This window comes from Mus caroli, chromosome 19, assembly GCF_900094665.2.
Source record: "Mus caroli chromosome 19, CAROLI_EIJ_v1.1, whole genome shotgun sequence".
NCBI lineage: Eukaryota > Metazoa > Chordata > Mammalia > Rodentia > Muridae > Mus > Mus caroli.
Genome location: NC_034588.1, coordinates 43,934,729 through 43,960,530, shown reverse-complemented (window position 1 = coordinate 43,960,530; position 25,802 = coordinate 43,934,729). Strand labels below are relative to the sequence as shown.

The window sequence follows — 25,802 nt, the reverse complement described above, 5'->3', positions numbered from 1 at the left end:
CCCTCAGCCTTGTCTCTTAAAGGGGTGTCTCTTCCAGAGACCCAACCCAACTGCAGCCTAGCTACCTATAGAGACCGTTTTACACGTGTCTGAACATTCTCTTCTCTAGACAATTCTCTCTAGACCATAGAGTCTATGGCCAGGACTAGAAGTAGGGACTGGTCTCTGTAAGGAGGACAACTCACTTATAAGATGAGTGGCCCAAGACCCAAGTCACCTGTGTCAACCTGAGGTAGACATCTCTGTCTCCCCAGCCAGAGCTGAAAACCACCAGTCCAAAGGGACAATCAAGGACAGGTGGTCTGTCTTGCCCTATTAGGAAGCAGGATTGGGCTTTCCTCTGGAATCCCACAGTGATCGATGTCGAATGAGCCTCTCTGCTGATTAGCATTTTAACTGGGAAGGCATGACATTCCCAGTGCCTCAAGTATGGGGTCTTTTGCAATCAGCTTCACTCGCCAGAACCAATATCCATGGTTGTGCACCCTGCCCCAAGTGACTGGCCATGGACTCTGTCACCACACACACACTTAAAAGGCTGCTGTGGCCAGGCTTGGCATCCACAAGGCTGAACACATGGTCAGGGCCCTGTTCTCAGCCATGGAGCAGGGCAGGGCTCCTCTAATCTTCCCCTAAGAAGGGCTGTCATTTTTCTCTTCAAAAGCAACCTTGCCTAGGAAAACTTTCCTGATCGCTTCCTGCTCGAACCACAGGCTTTTAAAAATAGCCTGGCCGAACAAAGGCAAAATGTGGAGCCCAGGCCTCGCCTCGCCTTGCCTCGCCCTCGGGCCCTGGATTCCCAGACCTGGCACTGTCCCGATAGCCACTGCCTAGGCCAGGGTTTACCGTGCCCCACTGGAAAATGGAGCAGGCAGGAGAGTAGAGCGTTGGCCTGGAGCCTGTGGAACTTCTCCAGGACCCTAGTCAGAATCTGGCGGGGTAGGTTCTCAGGCAGTGTTGGCAGCACTCCTGGGCAGGGCCGGGATGGAATCTGCAGGCTCCAAGCAGAGCCCTCCTTAGCTGCTGCTGAGAAAGGCCACAGTAAGAGAGTCTGACAAAGAGCTGTGCAGCCTCCCGTGCCCTCACCCACCTTTTGCTTTGGGGCAGTTTTTCAAGCATGGCCTGTGGTCCATTGGGTCCACCCTACAACCTGGCAGGACAGTGGCCTCTATCAGAGAGAGATGCTAATCCCCAGGAAAGGGCTACAGACAGCACCCCAATAATGCACGGGAGAATGAGCAGGGTTTTGATGCAGTAGCTCTCTCCTAACTCCCCACAGCGACCCAGAGGTTGAGGCAGGCTGTCCAACAAGGTCCAGCTGGGAGCCAGGAGCAGGAGGCGGCTTTGAGGCCAGACTCCTGCTATTTTGAGCTCCCAAGCAAGCTCCTCCCTCAGTCCCTGCTCATCCCTGCCTTCCTCATGGAGAGAGTCCAGTATTCAACTGTAACCGTCCCTACTGTTGTGTGCTGGGTACCATTGTGACCTCCTGGAAGCAGCCAGTACAGTCCTCCCAAGAGCACCTCCAGATAACCAATGGGGGAGGGTGCACCATGCTCTTCCTTGGGCCCCAGGCCATCCAATGGACAGTCTTAGAAGAGATGGGTGGCCTCACCTAGTCAGTTGCAGGTCTACCATAGGGCTTCATGTGGACAGGAGTGGACCTCAGCAGACCTGGAAGCCTGAACAAAGGCCTTTAGGGAGGCCCAGGGATGCCTGCTGCTCAGCCTGCCTACCAAGTTCTTTCCAAGAAGACTCCAGTGCTATGGGGAAACTTGGAGGTGACCTGAAGACACACAGGGGGAATAGAACACATGGCTCTGGGGGGGGGGGCTTGTGGGGGGGGGCTCTTGACAATCGCACACACCGTAGCAAACCCCACAACCACTCCTGTAGAGCTTGCTCCGTGGAACACGCTAGGGTAAATGCCATGGTCTGCTGTTAACGGAGCTGAGCTGCTCAGTGAAGGTATTCCTGGAAGCCTTCATCTGGAAGTCAGACAGAGAATTTAAGAGGTTTGCAGGGCTGGAATCCAGAGTGTGGAGCGTAGATGGAACATGACGTGTTCCGAGGAGGGACCTGCTAGGGTTCCCAAGGCATCCAGGATACACCTAGCATTGGTCTCAATTTCTTGACTTAGAGCCTAGGAGAAGCAGATTCCTCCAAACACTGGGACCCCAACACCCTGTCTGGGGGATCTGCTTTCACGCTGCCTGAGGCTTTGCTGGCGCCCCAGAACTCTGCCTAGCTTTGGCTTATCCTGGGAACAGCAGCAACCCCTAACCCAGTGACTCCTCTTCTGCTCTCTGAGTCCTGCTTCCTCTTCTCTGGAGAAGCCAATGCTGGCCCAGGGCGAGTTAGTACGTGGCTGAGCAAGGCTTAGCCAGGGCAGAGGGGAATGGGAGACAAGAATCTGCCCACAGCCTCAAATTAACTGTGCTTTCTCACTCACGCCCCCAACTCACAGAAGAGAAGTATGTCACTGTGCAGCCCTACACCAGCCAGAGCAAAGACGAGATCGGCTTCGAGAAGGGTGTCACCGTGGAGGTGATTCGAAAGAACCTGGAAGGCTGGTGGTACATCAGGTAGGTGCCTGGTTCCTGGGCAAGAGTTCAGTGCAAGGTAGCTAGCTGATGGGCAGGTAGATTCCAAAGACAACTGCGTGCCAGCTCTGCTCGGCTGGCTCACTGACTGTCTCCTAGGACCTGAAGGCAGAGGCTGAGCCCCAGCCAGTAGGGCCTAGGAGCTGGCTCAGCTCAGAGGCAGTCTGCAATCCCCTTCCTATGCACAGCCAAGAGTGCAGCACATCTGAGTTTTCTTTCCTGCCTCCATCTTGGCTGCCTGGCCTGCTCCTCCACTGAGATGACCTGAAACACCAGCCTCCACAGGCCCTTCTAAGACCCAGCAGGCTGCCTCTGTGGCTCACAACAGTCAAGGCTCTGGACACAGACCTCTGGCATCCATGTTCCTGGTGTGTGTAGGGCCATTGTATCTCTAGGGCTGGACTCAAGGCTGGGCTCCAAGTGAGGTCTCTTCCTTCTCTCAGTGTCTTTCCCGGAGCCTTGTCACTCTTCTCAGCCGAGAGATCCATTTGTGTCTAGAGTAGTGTTGCAAGTGAAAGTCTGTGGGTCTCGTTCTGCCGTTACCAACCCTGGACCTGCCTTAAAGTGGATTTGTGATCAGAAAGTTCCTTTGGAGCAATCCAGCTGTAGAGAATCTGCTCAGCTCCTGTCTCCTCTGCTTGCAACCCAGCTAACAGAAACAGTCCCCTGTGTGAGCTACGGGGCCAGCTGCCTCAGAGTCACCGTGGTCCCTTTCCAGCAGGCCAGCGCCATAACACCCTGTGATCCATCAGTGTGAGTTCTCATGCAGCAGTGGCTAAAAGCACAGCAGAGTGAGATGGTCTTAAAGTTAGTCTGTGCTGCAAGAGAGGACGCAGGTAACTGAGCCTTAGTGTGAACTGATGCCCCCATCACCTTCGCCCTGGTGCCTGTCAGTCTGGAGGACTGACATGTCCCTTTCTAACCTGTCATGTGGCACGGGACTGTGCACACACATATGTTATTCAAAGCAGCCACCCCCTGGTCTTCTGTGCTCTCTAAGCATTGGAAGCTGGAACCAAGTGCAATTCCATCAGCCCCCAGGCCTCATGTGGAAAGGCCCGCAGATAGATCTAGCAGCCAGCTGGTGGTCTGCGTGTGTTTGCCTAGGAGTGAGCACCACAGCTGCCTTTTATATTTTAGGGTTTTCTGTCTGTCTGTCTGTCTGTCTGTCTGTCTGTCTGTCTGTGTGTTTGTTTTAAGATAACGAATAGTGTCAATTTGGGCTACTTCTAGTCAGCTACTGTCCCTCTAGCTTGGTCCTTTTTAGCCAGTGGGGACTTCAGTTGAAAAGGACCCCGGTGATCCCGTTCTACCTTAAGAAGCCTGCCAGATACCTCCTTAAAACACTGCTATTTCCCAACATTCCAAGCTGTGTGTTGATCCTCATTTCCTGTCTTTCTTTTCCTCCCCCAGCCTTAGACACACACATACACACACACACACACACACACACACACACTCCTACACATTCCCTCTGCGGCCTGCTTCTCTCTGGAGCCAGTCCTACTACAGAGCTGAGGAACAGCTGTGAGGAAGTTGTGCCCAGACACAGAGCCACCCCTGATGCCTTCGTCGCTCTGCCTGCTGTATCCTGTAACACAAAGCCGGAGACATAGCTTTATCGATACAGCATGTGGAACACAGAGGACTGTGGAATGGGACACCCTGGGCCCTATGTGCACCTGACTATTACCCTACAGTCCCTACCCATTTCCTCTGCCACTGTCATGTGACAAGATACCAGCAAGGTCTTTTTCAGAGCCTCAAGAACCCCAGGCTCTGGGCCTGGTGTGGCACACTCTCCCTCAGGCCCTCTGACAACTGCCTTGCCTTTCTGAGTCTTAGCTACTGCCACAGAAAGATCATTCTCACTGCTTCTCTCCACCCTTGACATTCTATGCTTCAAGTTCTACCCATCACATTCCAGGAGCCAGCCTCAGTTCAGTAATGTCTGCCTTCCAAGGAACATGTAAGCTGTGCACACCTGTGTGTACCTCCCAGTGTCATGGCTGTGAGGAGCCACCTCCGGTCTGGACCTCTCTGTTGCCTTTCTCCTACCTGACACATGCCCAAGATCAAGGTCACATTGGAAAGGGGGTTGTCAGGCATATGGTCTGTGAGAGCCATTTCTAAAGAGCCAGCTGTGTCCCAGAGAGCAAATGGGGACATTGCGACCTAGAGTCAGAAGCACTGGCCAGCCAGTGCTAGGCCCAGAAGCAAGCTCCCTGCCGATTTGGGTGAAGGCTTGATACCATGTGGAGGAAGAGGGGGAAGTTGTTTTAAGCATCAAGGGATCACCAGGACTTAAGTTGGCCCTGTGATTGGCCTTTGGTTTATGAGCTCTTGGGTTGGTTTGGTCTTGCCGTAACGATGGTCTGAGTTTTACCCAGTCATGTGCTTTCATCTGGGTTTATGCGTTTGTTATTTGTAGCCCCAGTTAGAAAGGCTTTTTCTACCGCAGTGGTGGCACTTGCCATAAGCCTAGCACTCCAGCGGCAGAGGCAGGTAGATCTCTGTGAGCTCGAGGCCAGCCTGCTCTATAGAGCAAGTTCCAGGAGAGCCAGGGCTACACAGACAAAAAGGCTTTTTCAACCCTCAAGATTATATAAATATGGGGCTGGAGAGATGGCTCAGCAGTTAAGAGCACCGACTGCTCTTCCAGAGGTCCTGAGTTCAATTGCTAGCAACCACGTGGTGACTCACAACCATCTGTAATGGGGTCTGGTGCCCTCTTCTGGTGTGTCAAAAGAGAGCAATGGTGGTGTACTCATATGCCTAAAATAAATAAATAAATGTTTTTTTTAAGATTATATAAATATGACTTTTTAAAAAACAAAACAAAACAAAGTCTTGTATATAGTCCCAGTTGGCCTGGTACTCCCTGTGTAACCTAAGCTGGTGTGACTTAAGGCAATCCTCCTGCCTCAGCCTCCCAACTAGTGAGTATGGGCATAAGCCACCATGCCTGGCTCTTTCTTTGTTCCTTCTTCTTATTGTGTGTTGAGAAGCTACATCTTACCCGGTTTTTCCTAATTGTCTGCAACTCACCTATCAAATACTTTATTTTTTTTTAAAGCCACAGTATTAAAAGGTTACATGTGTGGACTCACCCTGTGAACTTGACCTGTCTGCTGTCTGTCTGGCAACGCCCAGGCCCTCCCCCATTAGGCCATGGCCACCTCTCCTACCCCACTCTTTATTTATTTTTTAATGTTGCTTTGTTTTGACACAAGTCTCTTATATCCAGACTAGCCCATGTAGCTGATGTAGATGGCCCTGAACTTCTGATTCCCCTGCCTCCACCTCCAGAGTGCTGGGATCACAGGTGTGTGCCCCTGCCTGCTTGTGCGGTGCTAAGGCTTAAACCCTGCCTCTCTTCTTTATTGAGATAGAGGCATACTCTTTAGCCCAGGCCGACCTAGAGCTTCAAATTAAAAAAATAGAATTTCTTTTTTTTTAAATCTTTGACACCGCTGGGTGTGGTGGCATGCGCCTTTAATCCCAGCATTTGGGAGGCAGAGGCAGGTGGATTTCTGAGTTCGAGGCCAGCCTGGTCTACAAAGTGAGTTCCAGGACAGCCAGGGCTATGCAGAGAAACCCTGTCTCGAAAAAAAAAAATCTTTGACACCTTTGTACATGTAAACTATATTTGACCATATCCAACCCAGCTCTCCCTCTCTACTCTCTTCAGTCACCCTCAACACTTCCCCTTCTTCCCTTCATGTCCTCTCCCTCCCGCTGGGTTCAATTAGTGCTATAATGTTTATTGATCTCGTTGTCCTGATCTTATACAGGTAACCAGCCACTGTGAGTTCATGGTTAGTGCAGTAGCCTTGTCGCGTCCAGAAAACAGCATTTCCTGGCGTACCTCCCCCCTCTGGCTCTTACAGTCTCTCCACCCCCTGTTTCATGATGTTCCCTGAGAGCCTTTTGTGGAAGGGGGTGACACAGATATCTATTTGTGGCAGAATAGTCAGTAGTCAATTATTCTTAGCATTAAGAAGGTTGAAACCAGTCTCTGCACTACGTGCTGACCACCACAGAGAGAAGTTTTTCTGGTCTGAGGTTGAGGGTAGCACCAATGTATGTCTATAAAAATAGATATTAAGAGGGAAGCTCGACACCCTCGTCCGTTTAGCACAGCGGTTCTCGATTTGTGGGTTCGACTCTTTGGGGATCAAATGATCCTTTCAACAGGGGTCACCTAAGACCATCAAAACCACAGAGATTTCAGATAATTCATAACAGTAACAATTCCAGTTATGAAGTCGCAACAGAAATAACTTTATGCTCGGGGGTCAGCACAACATGAGGAACTGTACTAAAGGGTTGCAGCATTAGGAAGGCTAAGAACCATGGACTCAGCAAGACAACAATCGTAGGTCCCCTCTGGGCCTACGAGCGGGTTTTCCATGCCAGGCACGAACCTCCTTCTATTGCGAGGGCCTCAAATCCAATCCCAAAGTAGTTGGTTTCCAGATTTGGCCTATAACTTCCAATCCTCCTGCCTCAGCCTTCTGACTGCTGGGATTTTAGGCATGTGCCACTATGCTGAACCATCTTACGGCCTTCTGGGTCTGACCCTCTGGATCCGTTTTAGCAGCTGCATCCCTGTTTCCTACAGAAGAAAGTTGGGCAAGATAGCGCATCGAGGATTCTCACCCGTGCTTGCCCCTTTCCTCTCAGGTCACACTTCTGCTTCTATAGGGATGTGACTGGACATACGACATCCACTCGTAACTTCTTTTCTCTAGAGCTACCCTTGGGCCATCACCAGGGCTACCTATTGGGCAGAACAACATTTACAAGAACCCTAGTGTTAGGATCCTGCATCTGTCTGAGAGCAGTCGCTCTGTTTCCAGCATCTGACCCCCCAGCTCTGGTTTCCTCGGCAACAGCAGAACAACCAAACCTCTAGCAGAGCCTTCTGCTAGGCAGGATCAGATGGAGACAGACCTGGGAGTAGAAGGGGGAAACCAGAAATGAGGGTTTTAATGATGGTGTGCCCCCTTCCTCTCACAGGTACCTCGGCAAAGAGGGTTGGGCACCAGCGTCCTACCTGAAGAAGGCCAAGGATGACCTGCCGACCCGGAAGAAGAACCTGGCAGGTCCGGTGGAGATCATAGGGAACATTATGGAGATCAGCAACCTTCTCAACAAGAAGGCATCTGGGGATAAGGAGGCTCCGGCTGAAGGCGAGGGATCCGAGGCCCCCATCACCAAGAAGGAGATCAGCTTACCGATCCTCTGCAACGCCTCCAATGGCAGCGCCTTGGCCATTCCCGAGAGGACCACATCCAAGCTAGCCCAGGGCTCCCCAGCCGTGGCCAGGATCGCCCCTCAGAGGGCCCAGATCAGTAAGCATTTGAAGGCCCCAGTTCCTCCCAAAGAGCTACAGAGTGGGTAGGCATGGGTGAGGGGAACCCAAGCGGCTACCCCGGACCTTCGTGGCTTTTCCACCCTGACCGACAGTCTGGGTTCTGTCCACATCTGTGCCTTTGATGGTCACAAGAGTTGAAGAGGCCCCAGAGAGAGGCTGTGTCCCCGCAAGCTGCAGCTCTGAAGATATACTGCAGGAGGGAGCAGGCTGCTGGCCTCCCTCTCCCTAAGAAAGAACCACGGATGGCTCTTTAGCAGAGGGACAGATCCCCAAGAGCAAGAAGTGGCATCTTATCTAGGTGATTGGCATATAGCTGATTTTATAAACCCATGAGCTCCAAGTCTGTGGTCCTCTGTGCAGGCTCGCCCTGCGGAATGTAAGATGTGGAAGAGGGTGCCATGAAGGCCTGACGCTCAAAGGTGCTTGCCACTCAAGCCTGATCTAAATTGGTCCTGGGACTCAACGCGCAGGTGAAAGGAGAGAGCTGGCTTCCTACCACTGTGGCACATGTGCCCATCCCCCACCTGCAGACACAGCCTATTACTAAAGCCTGTGTGCCTGTGCCTCCAAACACACCTGTGGCCTAGCAGCACCTTTGGTATTATGGGGTGTGGGGCAGTTTCTGTTTTGCCAACAATCAGGGGGAATGCTGTTTTGGGTTTTGTGGTTTGGTTAGGTTTTTTTTTTTTTTAATATTTATCTCTTAATTTTATTGTTAGCTCTCTGGTGCTTGGGAAAATCTTTATCAGGGAAGACCTTTGTCTCTTGCCTTGTGCTCCCTTCAGAGGACTTAGGACTAGTGAGCAAAAAATAGATGTGGTTCCTGCTTCTACTGAAAATTTGATAAATCCATACGGCCTTTACCATGAAAACTCCCTGCAGTATCTGTAGATTGGTGTACATATCATTTTGGGGGGAGGGGGTGGATCCTTCCACCCCTAGAGTGGCTTAAAGGTCTCCTCACTCCTGGTGACTTAGAACACAGGGTCTTTCATAACTATGGGACCAAAGCATCAAGTTTCAAGGACGTGAGTGGATCCCACCCAGGGAAGGCGGGTGTGGGTGCTGCTGCTGCCCGTTAGGATTCTTAAAGCTGCTGCTCTCCTTTCAGGCTCCCCAAATCTGAGGACAAGACCTCCCCCGCGCAGAGAATCCAGCCTGGTATGTGGACTGTCTCTCCATTCATTCTCTGGGATTACTCCCAGATCCCTCACTGCTACCTTTGAAGCAGAGCCTGTGACCCAGGGGGTTGTAGGGTCCTATTGGGTTTTCATCTTTGTAGGGGACAGGGTCAGAAGCCTGCAGATCCCAGGGCTTCCTGGAGCATAGCTAGACAGTTTATAATCAGAGAAGCACTGCACTCCAAGGCTAAATAAATCCATCCCAGCCACTACACTGGCAGACATAAACATTTAGACTGGCCAGCAAGAGTGTCCAGTGGGGCATTGCCAGGGCCTTGAAGTGGGGCTTCTGGCCACATTAGCTCAGAAGCCTTCCAGCTTTCTGAGTATTGCCCAGTGAGTGTGGTAGGCTCCACAGCCTAGAGGGTACAGGGCAGACTAGTACTTACCTATCAGGAAGGAGAGTGACTTGCCAGACCTGGCTCATGGAGGGCTGACACTGCTGAAGTCCCTGTCTCATGAGTGGGTGACTGGTAACCACACTCTCAGGCAGGGAGCTTGGGGGACAGCAATGTTGGTGACAAGCTGAGAGTCCTGGAACAGAGACCTGTTACGGGGTCGGGGAGTAGGGCAGAGGGCAGTGTGGTGCAGTTGGAAGACAAGCTTCCGAGCTAGGATATAGCTCAGTAGTAGTGTGCTTGCCTAGCATGCACGAGGTCTTGGAGGTACCATCCGTAGCCTGGTATAGAGTCCATTTCTGATGTAGGAACAAAGAAAGACCCTTTGTAAGTCACCCACCCTCCAAAGTTCTCAGTTTCCTTCTCTGATAGGGAAGAAGAGTATGGCCACCTCCTGGGTCTGCCAGAAGCCAGGTGTTCCTTTCCTATGTGAACTCCTGGATATTAGGTGGTGTTATCTGGTACTCTACATGGGACGAATCCCTAAGTCATACCTGGCTGCATGCTACTCCAGTGGCATTTGCCCATCCATGGGAGTTAAGGCCCTCCATATATCAGAAGATGTGGCCTATAGCCATGAGTATTTTGTGACCTCATCCCAGCAAAATTTCTCTCTCTCTCTCTCTCTCTCTCTCTCTCTCCTCTGAGTTTTTGCAACTGAACAATGAATTCTCCATCTCTCCCCTTTCTTTGAGCCCCAGCTAATTATTTTCAGGCAGACTTGACTTTGGCAAGAACAGAGTCATTCCTTCCACACTTAACAAATGCTAGCTCGCCGAGGCACGGATGCTGGTTCCAGTTAGACTCGGCTGAATCCCACCCTGTCAGGGTCCAGGAGGGGATGAAGTGCGCCCGGCTAGTTGTGCCAGCTTCCACGTGTGGCTGTACGTCAGTAAGCACATGGGCAGGGACAGCTGACTGAACCACATGTACCCACCCCTAAACCGTCTTTCTCCCATCCCCTTACTCAGAGGGATCCAAACAGCTCAGCTTCCCGAGTATGTCCTGTTGTGGTTACAGCCCACCAGGCTGGCTGTCCGTGCAGCTTATACCGGCTGCCTCAGAGCAGCACCCAGTAGGTGCACAGCAGATGGCTGTTCTAAAAACACAAAATGGGGTTCACAGATAATAGGTCAGTTCTAAGTGTCCTGGAAGGGCACTAGGAGAAAAGCTGTGTGCCAGCATCAGGAAGGCTCATAAGAGCCCTGGGGTAATCTGCCTGTCTGCTGCAATGGCATTCTGTTAAGGGTACCAAGGTGCTGACCCCCTCCCACAGACTCCTCCCCCAACCAGCTGTCCCCTATACTTCTACAGTCGGCTCTCTCACCCTCTTCTGTATCAGCTGCTCGCTTGGTTTAGGACCCACCCCGTAGACTTATGAAATGGTGCTCTCCTCGCTTTGTTAGAATTATTCTTCTGACTTTTTCTACCTTGGGAAGAAACTAATGAGGTATCTAACGAGTGTTATGTGAACCCTGGCTGCCACCTCCTGCGGGTCAGGCCTGGAGCATAAGTGATAGATTCTGATTGTTTCTGCTCTAGGGGTTCCAGCTGCCAAAGCCGCCAGAGCCCCCTTCTGTTGAGGTAGAATACTACACCATTGCTGAATTCCAGTCCTGCATTTCTGACGGGATCAGCTTTCGAGGCGGACAGAAGGCAGAGGTGAGCCTCGGTTCAGGCCAAGGACCTGTGTTTCACATTTTATAATATGTCTTCTTGGCAAGGCTTCTGGGGGTCAGTCAGGGCAGATAACAGAAATGAGCTGCCCAGCCATGAGTATTTGCCTAGTCAGGGCCACACCAGGGCAAAAGCCCACAACTTGGGTTTCTGTCCCTCACTTGCTTGTCCCACAATGACATCTCCTGAGCACAGAGAGCCTCGAAGTGAAGTGCTGATGAGGGCACATGACAGAGCTATTTGCTTCGTCAGAAATGTTTTATTTTGGAGGGGATAACACACACGCACACGCGCGTGTGCACACACACACACACAAGTACATGCACGCACATGCACACACATGCATGCACACATGCAACCATACATGCTTGTACACACACACACACTCTTATACACACACATGCACGTGGAGATCAGCCTTGTGTACTAACCCAAGAAATCTCTTACCTAATGAGGTTTTTGTGGCCACTTGGAGGATGTTCTGTGGGGATGAGCTGGTCTCAGGCCTGCACCTCAGTTAGATTTGTCTGTCTTTTCTCTTTTTCACCTGAGAGACCCTTTGAAGGGACAGTGGGCACCGGTGGAAGACAGGAACAGTAGACCACTGGGTCTTTATACATATGGATCCTTCCGAGGTTGGTTTTTATAAGGAGCTAGGGACAATGTGGTAGTCTTGGGGGATTGTCATGGAGGTCTATAGAGGAAAGCCACTCTGCCAAGCTTTTGGCACAGACTTAGGGAGCCAGGAAACCAAGAGAATGGAAGCCTCACACCCAAGACCAGGGTTTGAAGCTAGCATTCCACTGACCACCGTAAGATCTTGGGACACTTATTGAAGGGCTCAGTTTGCTGTGTCTATAAAATAGGCTAGGACATCATAGGGACCCTGAGACCCCTGCAATTCACTGGCCTGCCCTCTACCCCACCCCCCCCAGGTCATCGACAAGAACTCAGGTGGTTGGTGGTATGTGCAGATCGGGGAGAAGGAGGGCTGGGCCCCAGCCTCATACATTGATAAGCGCAAGAAGCCCAACCTCAGCCGCCGAACCAGCACTCTGACCCGGCCCAAGGTGCCACCGCCTGCACCCCCCAGCAAGCCTAAGGAGCCCGAGGAGAATCCTGTGGGTGCCTGTGAGAGCCAGGGCTCCCCACTGAAGGCTAAGTATGAGGAACCCGAGTATGACATCCCTGCCTTTGGCTTTGACTCAGAGCCCGAGATGAATGAGGAGCCTTCAGAGGACAGAGGTTCAGGTGACAAGCATCCCGCCCAGCCCCGAAGGATCTCGCCTGCCTCTTCCCTGCAACGGGCCCATTTCAAGGTGGGTGAGTCTTCTGAGGACGTGGCCCTGGAAGAGGAGACCATCTATGAGAATGAGGGCTTCAGGCCATACACAGAAGACACCCTGTCTGCCAGAGGCTCCTCTGGGGACAGTGACTCCCCTGGGAGCTCCTCTTTGTCCCTTGCCGTGAAAAATTCCCCTAAATCAGATTCCCCCAAATCCTCCTCGCTCCTAAAGCTCAAAGCAGAGAAGAATGCCCAGGCAGAACTGGGGAAAAACCAGTCCAACATCTCCTTCTCCTCCGTTACCATCAGCACCACCTGTTCTTCCTCCTCCTCGTCGTCCTCCTTGTCCAAGAACAATGGCGACCTGAAGCCACGTTCTGCCTCAGATGCAGGTATCCGTGACACCCCTAAGGTTGGGACCAAGAAAGATCCTGATGTGAAGGCCGGGCTGGCCTCCTGCGCCCGAGCCAAGCCATCCGTGCGACCAAAGCCAGTCCTGAACCGAGCGGAGTCTCAAAGCCAGGAGAAGATGGACATTAGTTCCTTACGGCGCCAGCTGAGGCCCACAGGCCAGCTCCGGGGGGGCCTCAAGGGCTCTAGGAGTGAGGACTCAGAGCTGCCTCCACAGACGGCTTCTGAGGGATCCAGGCGAGGTTCTGCGGACATCATCCCTCTCACGGCCACCACTTCCCCATGTGCCCCCAAAAAGGAATGGGAAGGGCGAGGCACCACCTACGTGACGTGCAGCGCCTATCAGAAGGTCCAGGACTCGGAGATCAGCTTCCCCGAAGGCGCCGAGGTGCACGTGCTGGAGAAGGCGGAAAGTGGGTGGTGGTACGTGAGGTTTGGGGAGCTGGAGGGCTGGGCTCCTTCCCACTACTTGGTGGCCGAGGAGAACCAGCAACCTGACACAGCTAGCAAAGAGGCAGACACAGGAAAGAGCTCGCAGATCGAGGGCAAGTCAGACAGCCTGGAAAAGATCGAGAAGCGTGTGCAGGCGCTCAACACTGTGAACCAGAGCAAGAGGGCCACCCCACCCATCCCCTCGAAGCCTCCCGGGGGCTTCGGCAAGACCTCGGGCACCGTAGCGGTGAAGATGAGGAATGGGGTCCGGCAAGTGGCCGTCAGGCCCCAATCTGTGTTTGTGTCTCCACCACCCAAGGACAACAACCTGTCCTGTGCTCTTCGGAGGAACGAGTCGCTAACAGCCACCGACAGCCTCAGAGGTGTCCGCAGGAACTCCTCCTTTAGTACCGCACGGTCAGCAGCCGCAGAGGCCAAGGGCCGCCTGGCCGAGCGAGCTGCCAGCCAGGGCTCAGAATCACCCCTGCTGCCTACCCAGCGCAAAGGCATCCCTGTCTCCCCCGTGCGTCCCAAGCCCATAGAGAAGTCCCAGTTTATCCACAACAACCTCAAGGATGTGTATATCTCGATTGCAGACTATGAGGGGGACGAAGAGACGGCTGGCTTCCAGGAGGGGGTGTCCATGGAGGTGCTGGAGAAGAACCCCAATGGCTGGTGGTACTGCCAGATCCTGGATGAGGTGAAGCCCTTCAAGGGCTGGGTACCCTCCAACTACCTTGAGAAGAAGAACTAATAGCACAGGGTCCTTCCAGACTCAACGTGCTGCCTTGGCTGCCACTGGATGAGCTGCGGCAGGCCAGACACGGGGATGGACAAGATGGGAGGGGGGGAGGGGGATGACAACATTGAACCCTGAAGAACATGTGACCCCCCAATACACCCTCCAGCTGGAAGGGAGGGTGTGATGGGCGTGCACACTTAGGAGAAAGGGGACAGCAGGAGTGCCCTGGGCCCGGGATCCCCGCATTGCACGTTGCATGCGGACATTTAGCACAGGCCGTGTGGGAAAAGCCTAATCGTGCCTTGCTGCAGATCTGGAAAAGATGTCATGAGGTGTCCTGGGTCCTGCCCTGCTCAGCCACTTCGGTGGCTGGCTTCTTGCCTCTGGAAGTCATCCTTGCATTGCCCTCGTGATATGTTGGAGATTGTATTGGCCTCTAGTCCACCACCGACCACTGATGGGTTTCTGGAGAACTACCAGCTCTGCGCTTTGGCAGCGTCTCCAAAGAGCTCAGCCCTTTCTGGGGCCAGGCCACAGCCTATGTTTGGTAGTTAAAAGAGTTCCCAGGTGCCAACAAGGACTGTCTCCTCTTGCTGTGCTGCCTTGGCCTGGCAAGGAGAGTTGCCCTCCTCAGGGCACGTGGAGGACAGTGTGGGAGTTGGCCTAGAGGATGCGAGTCTCCTCCTAATCTAGAGATTGCTCGAGGATTTCCCGGTAGGCAGTTCCTTCTGCATGTTTGGGAAATGGTTATCGGTTGGAGGTTTATATATCAGGCGTTTGGTTTGGGGTTTATTTTAGAAGTTGTTTGGGGGCCCGAGGGGCTCAGCCTCACATAGGAGACGGGGTAGTGGTGGGTGGGGTTTCCGTTGAATTCCATGGAGGGATGTTTTATTTGGGTTTTGGTTTAATGTCTTTTGCCTTTCCATAAACCAGATTGTTTGTTTAGGTTTCCACTGTGTACACAGTGCCCGAGCATGGCACCTTAGCAGGGAGTTTGGGACTGGGTAAAGCCAAGTCCCCGGCTCTGTGAAACAAAGTGTTCAGGTTCCTGCCCAAGAGGGAAAGAGGGCACTGTTAGAAGCCAGCCTGCTGGGTGGATAATCTGCCTACTTCTGCCCACTTTCTCCAACCTGGGCAGAAGGGACCCTGGCTGGGTCAGCCTGGAGCAGACACTGTGCCCTTAGCCTGCTGGCAAGGTACCCAAGAAGATGGAGGACTTTGAAGCCAGGAGCCAACCCTATCTTCCTGAGGGGCAGCGCCCCCGGGGAACAGAGAAGCAAGAGTGGAGTGGAAACAGTCCTCTGTCTGCTTTGGGTCGTGAGTCAGTGGTTGACATTTCAGAGGGGACCCTCCAGAGAGAAGCCCGCAGTGTCCTTCCAGGACTCCCCTCATGCCAGGAGTGGATGCCATACGTGCCTTTGACTTGGGACAGATCCTGTCTCACAGCCTGTGGCTGAGCTGCCAGCATCTCCTCTGACCAAGGGCTGCTGGTTCCAACAGACACGGGAGGAAGAGCGCCCCTCACCCCTCCTCCCAGGCAGGTTTGCCTTCAGCTCCCAACCCTAACCTCCTGGATCCCCAAGCCATGTTCCTCCCACAGGTGGATGCAACCCACTAGCCTCCTCTGTCAAAAGCCCGTGGTGGTGACATTGTTCTATTTTCCTTTTCTGTGTTCATGAGTTTGTTTAAAATTGAAATTAGTTAGTTTTCTTCTGCTGGACAGTATTAAATAGAGTGGGGTTGTTGAGTTAATCTGCTAGATTGCAGTACTAATGATAGTGGTATAGTGTCTTCATGATATTATTTGTACTTATTTGAACAATAATGATAAAGAAGTGGTTCATTATTTCTTAATTAATGCACTTTAACTAAGGCGGAGTGGAAAGCAACCCGGAGAGCGAAGTGCATTACTTAAAGATGCAGTATATACACTTCTCATTTTAAAACAGCACATATTTATTAAAAGAGGAAAAAAGTAATTTATGACTATTTAAAATAAAATTTAAAGTAGAGTGGCCATCAGGTGAGAGGACCTTCGACACAGCCGTCTGCCAGGGGGAGGGGCCACAGCCTCACTCCTCAGATGTCTGCATTGAGCCAGCTCCATTAGTGCGCCCGCCCGCCTGCCAGGCACAGAGCATCTCAGTTGGACTGGACCACCAGGATCCCCAGAGCCAGCCTTTCCCACCTCCCCTGTCCTTGCCACATCCCAAAGACCCTCTCACAATCCCCGGTGTCCTGAAATCATAGATCCTTAAAAGTGGGACAGGGAGGGCGGGGGACCTTAAAGGTCACTCCCGGTGTCCTGAAATCATAGATCCTTAAAAGTGGGACAGGGAGGGCAGGGGACCTTAAAGGTCACTCCATCCTATCCTTTCCTGTTACTTTAGCCCAAGGACAGGAAATGACTTTCCCCAAATTGTGGAACTAATGGCAGGTTCCTGCACTGCATTAGTACTGTCTTCCTCCCCTGCCCCTCTAGTTTATTGTGTGGTCATTGTGTTTACATTGTAACATCCAGCCCCAGGGATGGCTGGGAGTTGCTCAGGCATCTGGGAAGAGTGGGAAACGTCGCCACCTAGTGTCAGGATGTAGACTTGGGCAAGGAGTCATAGCCAAGGTCCCTCACCACCAAACCCATCAGGGCACAGCACAAACCCTGCCAGCCCAAAGAATACTTGAAACAAGAAGGGTGCATGCCAGGCCTTCCCAGCCATGGCTAAGAGATGCCAGGCGATGTGTCCCTGAATCCTAGCCCTCCCCAGGCGAGAGGGCTTTTCCTTAGAGCTAATGAGCTGCTTTGTGATATTGGACAGACCACAGCAGCGGAGGAAAGGGCCTGGGGCTCTGACCCACCTAGAGGAAAACCAGATCGGACTAAAAGGAAAAAAAGTGGAATCTCAGAAACGTCCAAACCTAGTTTTCCATTTGTTATGATTGAAAATGTGAAATGACATTGTATTGCTGTATACTGCAACTTTAATCAGAATGAGCCCTTCTGAGGTCATTATTGAGGTTTATATAATGCCCGAAGACGCAGCATCTGGTGCTTTGTTTTCTTTCAGTTTAAAGACCCTTTTCTTGTATCACAAGGGGTGGAGGGGAAAGTCTTCAAACCGTATCCTTTGCCAGTAGCCGGCCTGGCTACACTGCCTGGCTCCTCTGTGCTCTCAGGGAGCAGGAGGAAGCTGGTAGTGGGGTGTCCATCAGCAGCAGGTTCCTGTTTGCTCCCCCAGGCTCCCTTCACAACTGGGGTTCTGTCTGCAAAGGCCTCACTCTCTCCCCCCAAGCCTGGCCCCAAGGGTTCCTCTTTCTCACTCCTAATGGACGAAGGCATTATATAGCGCCCTCGTAGGCACTTTGAGATGTTAGAGAGTATTTTACTGGCATTTATAACCTTCGCTTCCCCAGCAAGGCATGTTACAGCGTCTATCATCTAAGGAAAAAAGACAAGGGAATTTCAGTCAAATGTTATTTTCATATGACTAGTACTTGCAGAATAGATGTAGAGTTATTTAAGTTGTAGTGTTCTGTTTTTAGGAAGGGGTGGGGACCAGGTGAAATCACCCGACTTCTCCTGGGTTTGACTAATATATAATTTCTTTCAGGCTACTCGAGCCCCCCTGTTCCCTCTAAAGACTTTGCATTCTCAATGGAAAAACGAAAACAATCTGAGACAGTAAAAGTGCAATATTACCAAGAGGGACTTGGGACAGTGGAGACCCTGTTGAGTCTGTCTGCAGAAAATGGGAGGAGTCATGGGAGGCAGCCACCCGAGGACAGCCCATCCGTGTTGTCCACCTAGAAGGATGTGGCATGGTGCTCTTGACCTCCTGGGCCGGTCCCCAGAGCAGAATGAGGACATCCACTCCCGTTCTCCTGTTTTGCAGTCAGCTGCTCATAGAGACCGGCAGCCCCCTCGCCCCAGCCTCCTGATGTGTGTGGGCTATGAAGCTTTGGATGTGTGCTTGAGTCTTTCTAAAACTGTAAAACCTCAGTTCAGCTTGTGGGCAGGAATCCTGGCCGTAAGCAAACTCATCTAGAGAGTACGTGCTATAAGCCCCACTTACCCAATGAAAGCCAGTCCCTACAGGCCTGCAGTAGGCCTGGGGCTGAGTCCTGGCCACCCATTCATCTCAGTGACTTGGGAAAAAGGCATGAGCCTGTCTCTAATAACAGGAACTCCTGAGGCAGGTGCACATGAGCATCCTTTCTCATGCAGCAAGGAAAAGAGGCAGGAAAAGATGGCTTCTTGGGGGCAAGGAACAAGTTCCAGAACTCGGCTCCCCCAGGATAGCAAGCACGGCCTTGCTGGTGTGTCCCGTTTATATAGTACTGTAGGCCTGCTGCTCTGACCCACCTTGTGTGAATTTCTATACAGATAGGGAGAGGGACCGGGCCCCTTTTTGAGGTCTCTCCCTTGGAATAGATATGGCTGCATAGCCGTAATTGGAATACCCATGCAGCTCTCTGGAAAGACAACAGTCCACATCACTAACCAATTAAGATTCCCTCGCTTTTTTGAGGGCCGAGAATGTGTGTGTGTGTGTGTGTGTGTGTATGGTGGTCATTTCCACGAGCATGGGAAGTCCATGAGTGCATATGTGTGTGTAAGGAGAGAGAGACTGGTGGTAATTTTCCACTTGAATAGCATGGGGTTAGAGAGAATGAATACTGGGCAGGCAGTCTCCATTGAACTAGTCCTTGGCATTGGGCAGGTCCCAAGGGACGCGCAGCTTCTGACAACATGTGTGTCATTCACACGATTCTGGCTGGAGAGTGCAATGTGTCTTTTAAATTTTTTTGTAATTATTTTATTATTTAGTTGGAAACTTCACACTGGTATTAACAGCGAACAGAAGCAGCCCAGGCAGGCCATTGTCCCGGGCACCAAGATGAAGACATGGAAGAGATAGTGTTGAGTATAGAAGTGCTGAAGTGATTAAATTAGGGCACCCACCTGCATCCTATCCTTGGCATAGGACCCCCGGGGATCCATGAGCTACTGGGTCACAGTTTGTTTCTGAAGGACAGGCAGGCTGGCAGTGAGGAGTGCTCGTGGTGAGACGGTAGGGCCTGCAGCTGTCCACACAGCAGTGCCTCCGGTCTCCACAGCGAGCCTTAGATCGCTTCCTGTGAGTGTGGAAGGCTCCTCATGACCGGCTGGGATATTTGGTAAGTCCCGTTTGGGGCAGTCTGATAGTTTCATGTCCCCATGTTTCCTAAGCTCGGTGCTGAGAGTGACGTAAGCACTGCTGGTCACTTCATTCTGTGCATCTGGGTCCCCAGACCACAAAGTACATTGGTGCTTGTAGATTGAAGGAAAGGGTCTTTCCAAAGCCTTGATCCCAACCTGGCTGCAAGGGATTGGCAGGTGCCACCCCCTCCCCTCTCTAAATCTCAAGTGACCTTGACAGTCCGTACCCCTCCCCTATTGCAATCCTAGGACTCCACTGCCTTAGAGTGCCCCACCCGCACCCCCGGTGCTGAAGGTCCCTGCCTTACTCCCAAGTCTTATTCTGGTCAGTTGGCTGTGTCTTTGGAAGTGTGAGAGAGTCGTGTTAGTGCAAATAGACATGTCTGGCATGTGGGAAAGCTAGCGGGAGGCATGTTGGCAAGAGGAGTGCGCATGTTTGGAGTTACTGGGGCTTACCGTCCTTGCACGGGGCGGAAGCTTCCAGAGATGTCTTTTAGGTAGGTGTGGGAAGGCTGAGAGAGAGAGAGAGAGAGAGAGTTTGGGACAGGAAAGGAGTCAGTTCTTGGAGATTGAAAACGAGAGGTTTGCAGGGATTTTTGCTACTCACCAGCCAAGAGTCCAGCCAGAGAAAACTTGTTCACTGGGCCCCATCCGGGCTTCCAGTATCATTGTCTTAAGGAAGAGGTGCTGCAAGTCATACGCCAGTCTTTGGGTCTGCGGGCCCAGTCCCATCCCGGATTCCCCATAGTTTTTGCCCAGTACATTTTGTCCCATGCAGAACTAGCCTGTCAAACCATACAAAATAGACACCACTGACCATAATAGGCCACACTGTAGGGACCCAACACCTCCACACTAGGCCCTAAAAGCCCAGGCCTATCTGGGAGGCAGGTGACCTCATTTGGACATATATTCCCAAGGCTCCAATGGAACCTACGGTTCTGATTGCCGAGTCTGCCTCCCGCCTGCCAGTCCGGCCAGGCAAGCACACCATCCACCTGCATGTGCATCTACTGAGGCGCACTGCTTCTGAGTTTACTTCAAAGGGTACACAGTTGCCATCCTTAGATTTACAACTTGTCTCCTGCAACAGAGGGCATGGGTGTCCCTACCAGTTACTGAGAGGCCTGGAAGGTAACTTGGAAGGCAGAAGTGAGCGGCTACTGCTACCGTGTGATGAGAACGAGCCGGTGGATGTCACTGGGACCCCTATATCACAGGGATTTCCTAGTGTCCACTCATCCCCGGCCAGCCTACTGTGGTCAGCAGGAGCCCTCCCCATAGCTTCTCCCCTCCGCTCCCCACTTCAGCAGAGGAACGGAGACAAGGACATTGGATGCAGTAGGGGGGTCCATGCAAGTGCTAACATATCCCCAGGATCCTCGGTGGTGCTAACCTATCTCCATGTTTCTCATAATTCTAATAGTGGATTGTTTTTTATAAGCCTCATCACAGACGCAGTGTCACCGGGGGAGGGACCCAGCCCCCTTGACCTGCCCCTTTCTGGGTGTCCTTTATCACTTTGGTGGGACTCTTTGATCTGTAGAAATGACCTGTCTTGGCATGCTTCTAGACTTCAACATTTGGATTGTTTTGTTTCCTATTTTGTTCATGTTTACAGGCATCTTGTATTTCCCTAAAGACTAAATAAAGTTTTTGGCCTTTTTAACTGAATAGAAACATGTGATTCTCTCTGACACCGGAGGACCCATTCAGTTGACTAGCAAAAGCCCCACTCGCTCAAACAGCTGCCAACTCAAGAACTGAGCGCGGGGTGGGATGGGGGAGGAAGGGTCAGTTCCCACCGGAGCTTTCCACATGCAGGCAGCTTTCTGGGAGTAGCCAAAGCTGGACCCTTGGGCCTTAGCTAGTTGTGTTAGTCTCTAGTAAACAGGAAAACATGGACCTGAGTTCAAAGGCAGGCTAAGACTGGGTGGCCAAAACTCTTCCTAGGAAAGGGTGTATGTAGGTAGGCCTCCCACAGGTCTCTGAGGCCTGGCCACGCTAAATGTGCACAGTTCTAACCTTGGGCCCAGCCTACCTATCTCTTTCTGACCCCAGCCACAGGGTTGGCCTGTCTAGGTGGCTATACTCACCTCACAAGATCTCTGGCCTGAGAGGAAACAGCATAGCAGGAGTTTACTGTCCCTTGCTTGGTGCCCTTCCTGACTGTTCTCCCTCCCCCCCTCCCCCCTCCCACCCACTGAAGGCCTGCAGCAGCTTCTTGACTTAAAAGGCTCGCCTGGTATTGTGGACCCCACTGTGTGAGCCCCATGCCATGCTCCGAAGGCTGGCTCTAAGGCAGCTTCTCTTTGGGGCTTAGGGGTCTACCCTCAGGTATGCTCAAACCCTGGCTCCCCACCTCCCAACCCCCAGACGCACAGCACAGCCCTCAGGCTGGTACGAAATCACCTTTATTCACAAACACAGTGGCCCAGTTCACAAGGGAGGCAGTGCTACCTCTGAACTAGCAGAATGGAAAATGGCTTCTTTTCCCAAAACCAGCCACCCAGCTCTGTACTAGGACCTTGCTCCATCTCTAGGATAAGCCCCAGCTGGATGGGGCAACTTACCAGCTCCAGCCTGAAGGCATCTACCAGGGCCAGTGACTGGAGAAGCAAGACTGAGGGTGGCCCAGATTCCCCAGTGCAGGCAAAGGCCCACCCTGGCATCCATTCTCAACACCTCCCCAGTACATTCCTCCTCAGAGACACCTAAGAAGAACTCCCAGGAACTACCCGGAAAGTGTTCCACCCCCAAACTTTTACCCAGGGGAAGCTGGAGTTTTGGGGGCAGAGGGCTGTGGCCAGAGCCACGACTGGCCAGTGGCCGGGACAGAGACCCAGACCCTGCCTTTCAAGGCAAAAGCCGCCTCTGAGGATATAAAACCAGCCATATGAGGGCCAAGGACTGAAAGGCTGGGAAAGCCTAGGCTAAGATGCCACAGTAACCCAGAAAAGGGCAGGTAGGACTACAGGGGCCACAGCCTATAAGTAAGGGACACCCCCTTTAGCAGGACCAGAGGCTGGCTTTCAGGATCTATCCTCCCTCCTCTAACAAGGGTCTCCATTCTGGTCCCTGACCCACATGTTGACAACTTTCCAGAACTTCTGATGTCTTTATAGAGACAGATGTCCTGGAACCAGCCACAGTAACAGGGCTCCCATCCAGGGAGGAAGGGCACACAGGTGGATGTGGGCACTTCCCACATAAGAGAGGCTTATCCATTTCTTGGGAGGCCTCCAGCCTGGAATTCTTCCTCAGGGTTAGCAGGACTGCCATGGGCCTTGTATTGGGGGTAGATTCCAAGTGGCTACTCCTTGCTTCCCTTCACCTGGCAACCCCCCAACAGTAGCATTTCAGGAGACCCCAGGTTGGAACATAACCCATAAAACCCATAAAGCAAATAAATAAATTAATTAAAATAAGGAAAGGGGCTGTCCATAGGCCAGGGAGCCCCCACCCCACTGAGGGTTCCTGTCCCTCCTGGGCACACAATGGCAGATCAGCCCAGGCCAAGACTGGCACTGAGATGAGGGAGGACAGGCCTTAAGTGTGGCTGTGGACCTGCTCTTTTGAGACCCTGACAACAGAAAGGCCCACCTCAGCCTACACTGAAGGGCACCCTGGGAAACGGCACCAGTGAGATGATTGGCGAAAGTCATGGCAAACGGGAGATCCTGGACATGGCAGGTTGGCCCAAGGTCAAGGACCTCGGACCTGTAATCTGCAGCCTGTCTGTTTACCCGCCTTGGGTAAGGAGAAAGAAACACGGCATGCAGTTTGCAGCTGCCCAGGGTGGGAGAAGTCTGTCCATTGGCCTCCTCCCCAGCTGCCCCGGGAGAAGTTACAAGTTTGCTAACTCTCTCCAAGATGCCTCCCGGGCTGCCAGGCTGCGGGGCTGCACAACCTAGAGATCTGCCGAGATCTCGAGGGATGGCAACCAGCCACTCAGCATGCAGAAATCTGGGTAAAGAGGAGAGAGATATGGGGTACCCTTCTCCCCTCCCCTCACTGCTTGTGCCCTCACCTCCCTGCCTGAGACTCTTTCAGCCCAATCCTCCAGGGACCTTGGTTTCCCATGTTTAATGGAAAAGGAGGAAGAGTTTGCAAACTGTAGAAGGAAGGGACCCCGTTGGCTTTGCCCTCAGCTGGTGCTGGGCTGCAGTCTGCAGAAGTGGGCGTGTAGGTGGGGCTCTGCAGTGGGCTAGGAGCTGCGGTAGGTCTTGATGATGTCCTTGATGGGGCGACGGCAGATGGGGCAGCAGGCGTGCAGGGCCTTCTTGAGGCGCAGGCCACAGGAGTAGCACAGGCACATGTGGCCACACGTGTAGATGACTGTATCCACTGCGTGTTCATAGCAAATGGTGCATTCATCACTCCACTGGCCCAGACCTGGGGTCACTGGTGACTCAGGCAGGCTCACAGGTGAGTTGGGGGCTGTCCCTGAGAGCAAGAGCACCAATCAAAAGGGGATGCGACCCAGCCCAGCACGGGGCCTTCTCACAGGAGAAAATCCCTCCCCTCCCCCCCCCCCCCCCCCCCGGGCTCATGTCTTCTGCCACTACGCAAAGCCACCTCTCCACACTGACAACCCACCTTCCTGCCCAAGGAAGGAGCTGAGCTCCAGCAGCCTGGCTGTAGCCACACAGCCCCAGACCAGAGTCAGAGCAGCAGTCAGAGGAAAGGAGGGAAGGAGGAAAGGGGAGGAAAGGACCTCCTAATTCTTTCCAGGCGTGGTTCTACTGCACTAATGCTTGGGATCCCCCACATGCACTTTAAGAAGTCGCCTGGAAGATCAGATACCCTCTTCTGGGCTCCATGGGCATTTGTACTTACATACATACACACACACACACACACTTTAAAATAAATCTTTAAAAAGAAAAAAAAAGCCACAGCTACACATCTGGAGAGCTCTGTCAACCGTCCCTCTCTATAGGATTTCGAGAGATGCATTGACCCACCCACGGGGCCTTGGTACTCACCACCAGCAGAGCCACCTAGGGGTCCAGAACCGCAGGTGCTGAGCAGGGGGTCAGAGAGGCGGATGCCCAGGGCACTGGGTGAGGTTGGAGTGGAGGCAGGTGAGCAGGGGAGAGATGGGCCACCCCGTTCAGTCATGATGGTGGAGCCTGGGAAAGTGGATGGGCCACACTGCCATTAGCCTAAAGGAGAAAGTTTCAGTCCCTGCCCCCACAGAGAGCTCCAACCCCTGCCCAGAGGACAGCCACAGGCTGAGGCAGGACCCCACAGGCTGGTTCAACCCCGACCCATGCTCTGTGCCCACCTATAGGTCAGGAGGTAGTATCATGTTCTATATCACCTGCAATTTCCAAGCCAACTTTCCCTAGGTACCTTTGGCCTTCAGAGAATAGAGTCCCCCATGCCCATGCCTCCTACCTCAGTCTCTTGTCAGAGTCCTGCCCTCGCTACCACAGTGCCTTGGAATCACCCACCTTCTCTAGCCAGGCACCCTGGTCCCTACATTCTTGCAGCCTTGCCTTCTCTCTCCCCCTCCTGTTTTCCTCCCAGTCTTTTCTGGGGGTTCATTGTACATGCATGAGACTGGGGACAGAGCCTTTGTCCTCAAGGAGCTGACTGCTCCAGGAGCCTCTTGAGGCTATCCTCAAACATAGTCTCTGGGGAAGCATGGCTTCCCCTAAACTCCACTACCTATGGTTATTGACCCGCCATGCCCAGCCACACAGCCTGAAATACTTCCTCTTCTTGGCCTGAAAGTCCAGCTCGGTTTCTCTAGCAGAACCACGAGCTCGCTGAGAACAAGAAGTCACTAGCCTGTGACTTTCCCATGGCCCCTGAGAGAAGGTTCTGCACACAGACAGGTGCATTGTCAGCTGTAACTCATATCAGTGTTATTATTTCTAAGAATGATCCACGAATGTTCGCAGGGTGGGTCTTTCCTCTCTCCTCTTCCTTCTCCCCCTCCTTCTCCCCCTCCACACTGGAGACTAGACTCAGGCTTCACTTGTGTTAGGAAAGCTATCAGTCACTGACCAATGTCCCAATACCTTATTTAACTTTTTAAAACAATATCTCACAACCAGGCACACCTTTTATCCCAGGACTCAGAGGAGACAGAGGCAGGCCGATCTATGGGTTTGAGGCCAGCCTGATCTACAGAGTGAGTTCTAGGACAGCCAGGGCTACACAGAGAAACATTGCCTTGAAAACCAAGTGGCCTAGGCTGGCTTTGAACTTGCTCTGCAGTTCAGGCAAAAGCCTCCCAAACAGGCTGGATTGCATGCTCAACTCATAACAGTTTTTCTCTTACTACATTAATATTTTAAATCAATTACCATCTTTTCAGAAACGGATGTCAGGTTACTTTTCTTTCCCAACTGCCCTGGCTAGCAATGTTCAGAACAGTACCTATAAAGCAACCCTGACCTGGTTGTCTTTAGTGAAAGTAGTCTCACTCCGCCAGAGAATACACAGAGTTCTGTGCACACCAGAGAATACACAGAGTTCTGTGCAC

At 52.4% G+C, this 25,802-nt stretch overlaps 2 protein-coding genes across 6 annotated transcripts in view; one reads left to right on the top strand and one right to left on the bottom strand.

The window, feature by feature from the left end:
- Sh3pxd2a (SH3 and PX domains 2A) overlaps window positions 1-14,961 on the top strand; it is a 197,129-nt gene extending 182,168 nt beyond the window's left edge. For all 3 annotated transcript variants that reach the window (XM_029472597.1, XM_029472596.1, XM_021151843.2), the window contains 5 exons: window positions 2,465-2,582; window positions 7,623-7,957; window positions 9,092-9,141; window positions 11,102-11,221; window positions 12,172-14,961. In XM_029472597.1, the coding sequence (XP_029328457.1) occupies window positions 2,465-2,582; window positions 7,623-7,957; window positions 9,092-9,141; window positions 11,102-11,221; window positions 12,172-14,118 (2,570 nt within the window). In that variant the 3' untranslated portion in view covers window positions 14,119-14,961. The remainder of the gene's footprint in view (window positions 1-2,464; window positions 2,583-7,622; window positions 7,958-9,091; window positions 9,142-11,101; window positions 11,222-12,171) is intronic.
- A 6,734-nt stretch (window positions 14,962-21,695) lies between these two features.
- Neurl1 (neuralized E3 ubiquitin protein ligase 1) overlaps window positions 21,696-25,802 on the bottom strand; it is a 78,688-nt gene continuing 74,581 nt past the window's right edge. For 2 of the 3 annotated variants that reach the window (XM_021151841.1, XM_021151842.1), the window contains exons 5-6: window positions 24,292-24,438; window positions 21,696-23,749 (exon numbers count right to left, since the gene is read on the bottom strand). In XM_021151841.1, the coding sequence (XP_021007500.1) occupies window positions 23,511-23,749; window positions 24,292-24,438 (386 nt within the window). In that variant the 3' untranslated portion in view covers window positions 21,696-23,510. The remainder of the gene's footprint in view (window positions 23,750-24,291; window positions 24,439-25,802) is intronic. The other variant, XM_029472778.1, reaches the window with a different exon arrangement.